This window comes from Gossypium hirsutum, chromosome D12 (assembly GCF_007990345.1).
Source record: "Gossypium hirsutum isolate 1008001.06 chromosome D12, Gossypium_hirsutum_v2.1, whole genome shotgun sequence".
In the NCBI taxonomy this organism is placed as follows: Eukaryota; Viridiplantae; Streptophyta; class Magnoliopsida; order Malvales; family Malvaceae; genus Gossypium; species Gossypium hirsutum.
In genome coordinates, this window is record NC_053448.1 from 42,816,881 (window position 1) to 42,824,952 (window position 8,072).

At 35.6% G+C, this 8,072-nt stretch overlaps 2 protein-coding genes across 6 annotated transcripts; one reads left to right on the top strand and one right to left on the bottom strand.

Annotated features, from left to right (window-relative positions):
• The first annotated feature begins 697 nt into the window (after window positions 1–697).
• On the top strand, window positions 698–4,656 carry LOC107945983 (protein S-acyltransferase 18). Its single transcript, XM_016880159.2, has 9 exons — window positions 698–984; window positions 1,072–1,185; window positions 1,291–1,620; window positions 2,175–2,243; window positions 2,359–2,430; window positions 2,528–2,656; window positions 2,765–2,845; window positions 3,418–3,582; window positions 3,666–4,656. Exons 1-9 carry the CDS (start codon window positions 931–933, stop codon window positions 4,179–4,181), a joined length of 1,530 nt encoding a protein of 509 aa, XP_016735648.1. The 5' UTR covers window positions 698–930; the 3' UTR covers window positions 4,182–4,656.
• On the bottom strand, window positions 3,971–7,865 carry LOC107945985 (probable polygalacturonase). Of its 5 annotated transcripts, XM_041106795.1 has the most exons (8): window positions 7,248–7,865; window positions 6,456–6,773; window positions 6,118–6,238; window positions 5,867–6,041; window positions 5,685–5,755; window positions 4,945–5,604; window positions 4,413–4,505; window positions 3,971–4,140 (listed from the first exon to the last, which is right to left on the bottom strand). In XM_041106795.1, exons 1-7 carry the CDS (start codon window positions 7,263–7,265, stop codon window positions 4,432–4,434), a joined length of 1,437 nt encoding a protein of 478 aa, XP_040962729.1. In that variant the 5' UTR covers window positions 7,266–7,865; the 3' UTR covers window positions 3,971–4,140; window positions 4,413–4,431. The 5 variants fall into 5 exon arrangements, with proteins under 5 accessions (XP_040962729.1, XP_040962728.1, XP_016735649.1 ...); XM_041106794.1 differs by lacking the exon at window positions 7,248–7,865 and having other exon boundaries at window positions 6,456–6,965; XM_016880160.2 differs by lacking the exons at window positions 3,971–4,140; window positions 4,413–4,505 and adding an exon at window positions 4,558–4,820.
• Window positions 7,866–8,072: the final 207 nt, after the last annotated feature.

Below are 8,072 nucleotides of genomic sequence, written 5' to 3' on the forward strand. Positions count from 1 at the left end.
TTAATTATTTATTCAATTGAACTAGATAAATTGATTTGATCAAAAATAAATAATCTAATATATTTGACCACCAACCCAATTCTGAAACCTTCATTCCAACTAATTGGGTCCAATGTTTTCACAAAGCACCTAAAGTGGGTTTTAGTGAGCTACAAACACTTCTCACAATTCCATTTTCAAAATCTAAACTACGGCTGGAAGGCCCATAGAATGTTAGTAAAATACCAATGCAATAGACCCCACAAACGGGCCCAAATCATGGATAAGAAAAGTTAAAATATGCCTATAGTACTTGTAGTTTTTAAAAATTAGTATTTTAGCCCCTCTTCTTTTTAAATTTCAAAATTTAAGTCCAATGGTCAATCCTGTTAATTTTTTTAAAATTCAAGTTAATTACGTATTTTTTAATTACATGACTATCAAGTGAGAATTTTTTTATTTTAAAATGTCACAATAAATTTAACAAAAAAAATTAACAATGTTAACAGTTTAATCTAAATTTTAAAATTTGAAATATAGAGGGACTAAATTTCTAGAAATACAAATATCAAGACTAAATTCCTAAATTTTGAAAAGTACAGGGACTTATAGGCCCATTTTAACCGAAAAGAAACAATGATGATAGCGGTGATGAATTTACAGCCGTTAGATGATGGGCTAGATTTTACATCTACAATCGCGATTCAAATTTCAAATCGCCTTATCAAAAATCGACCGTTTGAGGGGATTCAAGAGCCAACATATATTCACTAAAGCAAAACAAAAAAAAAAAAACTTTATAGTTTCAACTTTGAAACCATATACCATGGATTTTGGGATTGTTTCATAAGTAGCTTGAATTTATTTAAGTTACTTTAATACCCAAAAAAATCTGCTGTTGTTTCAGTTTTGTATTCAAAAAATTGAAAAAAAAAATAAGGTTTTAAGAGCATGATGAGGATCATGAGACGCCATGGTTGGCAGCGACCTCTCCATCCTTTACAGGTAAATAAAAGTTAAATACCCATCTTTTGTTTTGGAACTTTTTATGGGTTTTTTGGTTGAAATAAAAATTGTTGGGTTTTCTTTCAGATGGTGGGAATGGCAGTCTTTAGTTTCCTAGTTGTGGCATTTTATACATTTTTAGGGCTTTTGCTTGGGAACAGAATAGCTGAAATCACTATCACAACGATCTTTTCCTTTGTGGTAATGTTCTTCACAAGCCAAAAATTTGAACCTTTTTTTGTGTTTTTTTATAGCTAACTTTCAATGGGGTTTGATTTTTTATTTTTTATTTTTTTGCATTTCCAGGCACTCTCAGTTATGTTCCTGTTTGTTAGGTGTACTGCTATTGATCCTACTGATAAAACCAGCTTTAAGAAGAAGAAAAAAGGGAAATCTAAAGGGATTTTGAAGCTAAATTATGGGTTCATATTGACCCAGATTGTTATAAGGTTTTTTAGGAGGTTGGAGAAGAAGATTCTAAGGACTTTTATAAGGAGGAAGTATTTAGATCCATGGAAAACCAATTTCCAAATGGAACCCTTGCTACCATTTCCCCTTGTCATGAAAGATGATGCAGTTTCACCTGATGTTAAAGAGGATGATAATATCTCTTATTGTTCTCTATGCGATTTTGAGGTTTGCACTCTTTTTCTAGCTTTCCAAACAAAAACAAAACCACTACTTGCATTTATCGTTTACACCAATGAGGCTTTGGCTCAATGGCAAGATTGAGGCCCTAGAGACTTTGAGATTTGAGTCTCATCGTAAATGCATGGGTTCTTTTAGTTATAGTTAATTATTAGTTTAGTGCTTATAATGATTGATTGCATCGGAAAAAATCAATTTCCAAATGGAACCATTGTTACCATTTCCCCTTGTCATGAAAGATGATGCAGTTTCACCTGATGTTAAAGAGGATGATAATATCTTTTATTGTTCTCTATGTGGTTTTGAGGTTTGCACTCTTTTTCTAGCTTTCCAAACAAAAACAAAATCACTAGCATTTATCATTTACACCAATGAGGCCTTCGCTCAATGGCAAGAATGAGGCCCTAGAGACTTTGAGATTTGAGTCTCACCTTATGTAAATGCATGGGTTCTTTTAGTTATAGTTAGTTATTTAGTTTAGTGCTTATAATGATTGATTGCATCGGAAAAAACCTTTTACATTCTTCTATGCTTTATCTTAGGTGAAAAAACATAGCAAGCATTGTAGAACTTGCAACCGGTGTGTTGAAGGTTTTGATCATCATTGCAGGGTAAGAACCAATTTTGGTCTGTCATTTTTTGTTTCCTTTTCAAGTTTTCAGTGTAATTTGAGAAGCAATTTATGTTTATTGATATAGATTTGCTTGTTTTTATGTTATATATCAGTGGTTGAACAACTGTGTAGGCAAAAGAAACTATACAACATTCATTCTTCTAATGATTTTTGTCTTGTTAATGGTAAGTGGCTTTTCTATGTCCTTCAAATGCTCCAAAAAGGCTTCAAATTCTAAGTTAATTCTATTGTCCTAACAATTAATTGTTACTGTAACAATAGCTGATTCTAGAAGGAGGCACTGCAATTGCTATATTTATTAGGTGCTTTGCGGACAAGAAGGGAATAGAGCTAGAGCTGGAGAAAAGGCTTTACATAAAGTTCCGTAGAGAAGTTCTTGCCACTATAACAGTAAATATTATTATCTCTTTTCCACATTGGAAAATCTCTCTTATTGGAGTTCATTTTGAATGCAAAAAATCTGGTTTGGGTTTGTCTCAATTCTTGGAAATGTCACAGGTTTTGTTGGCTTTGTTTACTGTTTATGGATCAGCTGCAATGGGACAACTTTTCTTCTTTCATGTAGTTCTGATAAGAAAGGTAAGTAAAATAAGGAAGGGGTAAGGGTTATCCAGGGATCAAACTCGAGACTGGTGTCAATTGAAGACTTGATATCAAGTCTTTTTTGTTAGTTCACCTGTGTTCAATCGATGCTTCCTTCTTTGATTAGTTTCTAACACATAATGTAGTAGACCAAAATAAGATTCCCCATCACATTCTTCCTTCAACATCTCCATTGTAAGCTTTGCACATGAAATGAGGTAATTTCCATGTGGTCAGTTTGCAGTAAAAGATAGAGTTCTGGTGGGAGATAATCATTATATGATCACTCCATTGAAAGATCTTTGCATCATATGGCTATTTCAACACTTGCAATATGAAGCTGTGAAATTGAGGAAATTTTGTGTCTATTTCATGGTGTACCACATTGGTAATTATAACAAGTATGAGCATGTCACAGTACATCACCATGCCCTATGATCTCAAATCCCCGTTCTTTTAGCCTGTGCTAGGAAATTTGACCATTTGGTTCCTTGTTAATTCATGCTCTCAACTGTGGCATATTTTGCTGTATCATTGCCCTCAATTGAATGTGCTGATTCTTGTTACAGGGAATGAGAACATATGATTATATATTGGCAATGAAAGAAGAGAACCAATTTACAGTGGACCCTTTTGACGACTCCGATGTCTCGTCAGACGACAGCTCTGATTTTGATTCACCCGAAAAATCAACATTCTTGTCGAGGTTCATATGCAAAGGACTGAGAACTCAGGTATATACAAGACATCCAAAACTTGATTTTATCCAAAGAATTTCAGCAGTGTCATCATCTTACAGGTGTGAGTTCAATTTCAGGATCCCCCCAGATTGTCCATAAGAATTGATGAAGATCCTAAAGCTTCCACCTCAACCAGCAAGAAGCAAGGGTTCCATGTAAGCATTGATCCATGGAAACTGATAAATCTTAGTAGGGACAAAGCTCTTCTAGCTGCAGATAAGGCTAGACAAAGGCTTATGATACAAAAGCCAGCAGTGGAGATTGATGCATTGAAGCCACTACCACTAGAAACAAAACATGGCCCATTAATGAACCCTGAAAGAAATATGGCCAATTCAGGAACAGCTGCAACACCTCTAGTTTCTAAAGGCAGAATTCCAGGTTCACCAGGAAGACTTACAAGCCCGAGGCGTCGATTTTCAGGCTCTCCAACTATGTTTTCTGCTATGCCATCACCGTCACCAAAACAAAAGTACAGAAGCAATTTCGATTTGAAGTTAACCGAGGTTTCCAGGGAGCTTGAAACATACATTTCAAGGCAAGTTTTATGTTCTGTCATAAAGAAAGATGAAAGTGAAGCATCACCAAGATGAAAAAAAACAAAGATTCATTTGGTTGTTTGTGTGAATTCTTGATGAAACATCTGATTTAATTTTTTTCGTTTTTGAACTCATTTCGAACAATGTGATACTCATTTTAGATCGATGAATACAAATACAGTTGAACAACTTAGGACCAAACTAAGCACATGCATTGATACAAAGAATCTTGTACTGTTTTACAAAAACAAAGAAATGAGGCTATCAAGTCATTATTGTGGGTACCTTAACTTGGGAACTTCCTTCACATATACTTCCAAAGCATGAAAAGTGGCCTTGCCCTTTCATACAAAGGGGTACAACTTTCCAGGAAACAGGCTGTATAGTCCCACAATCAGAATAAAGGCAACACAAGCAATAAATTTACACATTTTTATTTAAATATTTCTATGATTCTGTTTTCATTGAACTTTTTGAATAACAAAATTTTAACATGTTGAGATTTCAGACTATACCACAAGCCAAAGGACAAAAAAAAGAAGAGGAAAAAAGGTCACCCAATTATTTACTACTACACACAAAAGTTTACAATAAACAATCTCTCAACACTATCTCACAAGCTAAACCACCACAAAATCAGCTACTCCAATCAACTTCTTATGTCGGGAAACGTTTCCTTGGCAAGGTGACGGGCTGTTTTGTTTTGAGAAATGGTAAGAATCAAAATTGGAAGTAAAGAATTCAAAATTCATGAAAGAGGGTTGCTATACGTCCACTATTTACGATGAAAACAGCCAAGAACCTTTGTTTTGATTACCTGAACTCCGCAGATGGTTCGGTAGTAGGTAACAATCTGAATAATGCTTGGGGTAGATACTTTCCTTCAGAGGTTCGCAAATTTCTGGGGAAACCAATGAGGAGTATCCCTGAATGTTCGAGCAGTTCCATGGAGACTTGGTGGTTACATCGAGAGTAATATTCAATAAGCAAATATGACGAAAACTGTCCCCTTCTATACCTTTGAGGAGGCCTGCAACTTTTATGTTATCTCCTATGACATCTTTAAAAGTAATCCTTTCTATCACAGGGAGCGAATTTGGATCGTAAAACTCATCTGGATGCTGAGAAAAATTACTATTGAAGAATATCGCTGTGTCTACACCAACCAAAGTAACATTTGATATATAGATGTTTCTCACGTAACCACCCCTTCCACGAGCTGTTTTTAATATAATACCGGTGCTTGAATTGAAAAAATAGATATTTTCTGCATAAACTTCGGAAACACCTCCGGACATCTCACTTCCAATTGCAATTCCAGAGCCGTTTTGGTTGTGTCCAGTAAGCCGGCGGATGATAATATTTCTGCTGGGACGAGCAAATGAAATGCCATACTCATCCCACCCACTTTTGATGGAAATTAGATCATCACCGGTGCTAATGTAACAGTCTTCAATGCAAACATCATCGGAAGAATCTAGATGCATTTGATCGTATCAGTAAGAAAAAGAGTTAAAGGTTAACTTGGCAAACTGGGAAAAGTTAAAAAGAATTCACCTGGATCGATCCCGTCCGTGTTTGGTGAATCCAGAGGAGCCAGGATTGTGACATCCTGGACTATGACATGGCTGTAAATCGAGAAAATAAAGTCGACTTACTCTTGATAGTTCTGTTCTAAAACTGGTGTCGTAGACAATTTGCTTACAACATTCAAAGAAGAGCATGGGAAGACCACTAACCTGCAGTAAACCGGGTGAATGGTCCAAAATGGAGAATTCAAGAAAGTCAAGTTCGAGATTACAACACCAGTTGAGTTCATTAATTCAACCAGATGGGGCCGAGTATAGTTCAGAGTTTTACTTCTAAACCAGTTCCACCAAACAGAACCTTGGCCATCAATAGTGCCATTATCACCTGCATGAAGAACCTGTGGCATCAATAGAAGAAATAAAAGGCTTATGGAAGATGATTTCTCATCAATGTTCCTAACCTGTTATGATTACATCAGTCAAATTGCGACCATATATTAAGCTTCGGTGCCTTCCACCAGGTAACTCCCTACCTCGGCCATAGGATGGCAGAGGGTCAACGACTGGCCAATCATCCGAATTCTGAAACAACAGGAGCTATGCTGTTATATGATAAGTGATAAGAACAAAACACCAGTGGTAGCTTATGATGACGGATAGAAATACCTACAGCAAGATATCAAATAGACTAGCAGTCGAGAATTGATGATCATGAATCATGTTTGAAAGCATATAACCGTTCATTACATATAGCATGTCCTACAGGTAAATGTTCTTTTGAAGTAAGTTACGGACTTACCATTGATCCAAGAATTATTGCATCCTTATCTAACCACAAAGTTAGGTGACTGATGAGATCGAAGCTTCCTGTTAACCACCGGCCAGCCGGGACAAAAAGCTTGGCCCCACCTTTATCAGCAAATGAATTGAGGTAGAAGATAGCATTCTGAAAGGCTTTTGTATTGAGAGTAACACCATCTCCAACTGCACCGAATTCAGTAATGGTGACACTGTGAGGTCGAATCTCCCCCATACCGGTCTGTTTGCAAAGCGAGTTGCCCTTGACAGCCCATGTAATATGACTGAAAAATGCAAGTACGAGAAGCAGATACACCAGCTGAAAACAAATGCATACAAAATTAACCATGAATGCTATAGCTTGATAGGTAGATAGGGGAAATTTACTGATTTAAGTAATTTAGACAAGTATGAACACTTAATAAACATAGAGTTGAAAATATAACACAAAAAGAGAGCTAGATTAACAGCAATGTGAATCAAAAGATGCCTGAAAATAGGTGGATGAGAAGAAACATGCAAAAGCAATGAAGGAATAACTTTATCAACCAAGTCATGGATAATAAATGAGCAGATTTCATGCCATAAAACTAGCAGATTAACACAAAAAGAGATAAAAATTGAATTACATTCAGAAAAAAAGCTAAAAAGAAGAACCATTTGCTCATTTAGATCCCAAAATGAGCCAAAACTATCATTCCTCAAAACACATTTTGAACATTTTGTTCAGATCTAGTTCAAAGTCCAAGAACATAAGATATTCAGAAGGAAAAGCAAGGATCAAAGAACTCACACTAAAAAAGCTCTTCATATGAATGAGATCTGCAAAAGACAGCTCAGTGAATCCACAAAAACCAGTCTTTTTAACTAAAAAGATCTCCCCTTTTTTATTTGATCAAAACAAAAAACAAAGGGAAAGGGAATAACCAAGGAAGCGTTTGTCTTTCTTTTAACTTTTTTTTCATATGAACAAGAATAAGATCCCGTTAGCTAGCTAGTGTGATAAGGCAAAGTGTGAGAAAAATGGGTGATTAGATAGGTCATTGAGAGAACCACTACCACCACTCAAAGAGAAAAAAGAATGATTGAAAGTGACTGTTGCTGCTCGCCAAAAATTAAGCAGTAGGGTCCCTCTTTATGTGTTCATTTGCTCCATTAACACTCCCTCTCTGTTCTTCTTGCTCACTGATAATCACTTATAAGAAGAAATGAAGGATTACCCAGAAAAGTTGAAGCTTTGAACTAGCTGAAAACAAGTGCAAGCTCCATATGGAGTGGCTGCAAATGGGGTTTATAGATTCAGATAACAAAAGGGTAGAGCTTTTTTCTTTTTTTTTGTTACAGTGTGTTCCTGGCTTGTTTGTTTAATAGGATGAGTGTTTTTTATATAGTAAGAGACTTTCTCATGTGATAACTGTCTTACTGGTTTCAATTAAGTTCTTAAAATCAGTAAAAAATAATGAAATAAAAAGAAGAAAAAAATGAAATTTTTGACCCCGCCTCCATGATCGTCAATTCATTCAAAACGGGGTTTTATACAGTTATTTCCTTTATATATTTAACTAATGCATAATTATAAAACAAAACAACAAACAGACAAGGAATTACAACAAATGGG

Excerpts from the sequence above, each read along its gene's own strand:
- LOC107945983 (XM_016880159.2), top strand. The coding sequence starts at position 931 with ATGATGAGGATCATGAGACGCCATGGTTGGCAGCGACCTCTCCATCCT. Across the intron at positions 1,186-1,290 it reads CAACGATCTTTTCCTTTGTG|GCACTCTCAGTTATGTTCCT; the intron begins GTAATGTTCTTC and ends TTGCATTTCCAG. Across the intron at positions 2,244-2,358 it reads GTTTTGATCATCATTGCAGG|TGGTTGAACAACTGTGTAGG; the intron begins GTAAGAACCAAT and ends GTTATATATCAG.
- LOC107945985 (XM_041106794.1), bottom strand. The coding sequence starts at position 6,803 with ATGGTTAATTTTGTATGCATTTGTTTTCAGCTGGTGTATCTGCTTCTC. Across the intron at positions 5,756-5,866 it reads ATTCACCCGGTTTACTGCAG|CCATGTCATAGTCCAGGATG; the intron begins GTTAGTGGTCTT and ends CTCGATTTACAG. Across the intron at positions 4,506-4,944 it reads GAACCATCTGCGGAGTTCAG|CCTGTTTCCTGGAAAGTTGT; the intron begins GTAATCAAAACA and ends GGGACTATACAG.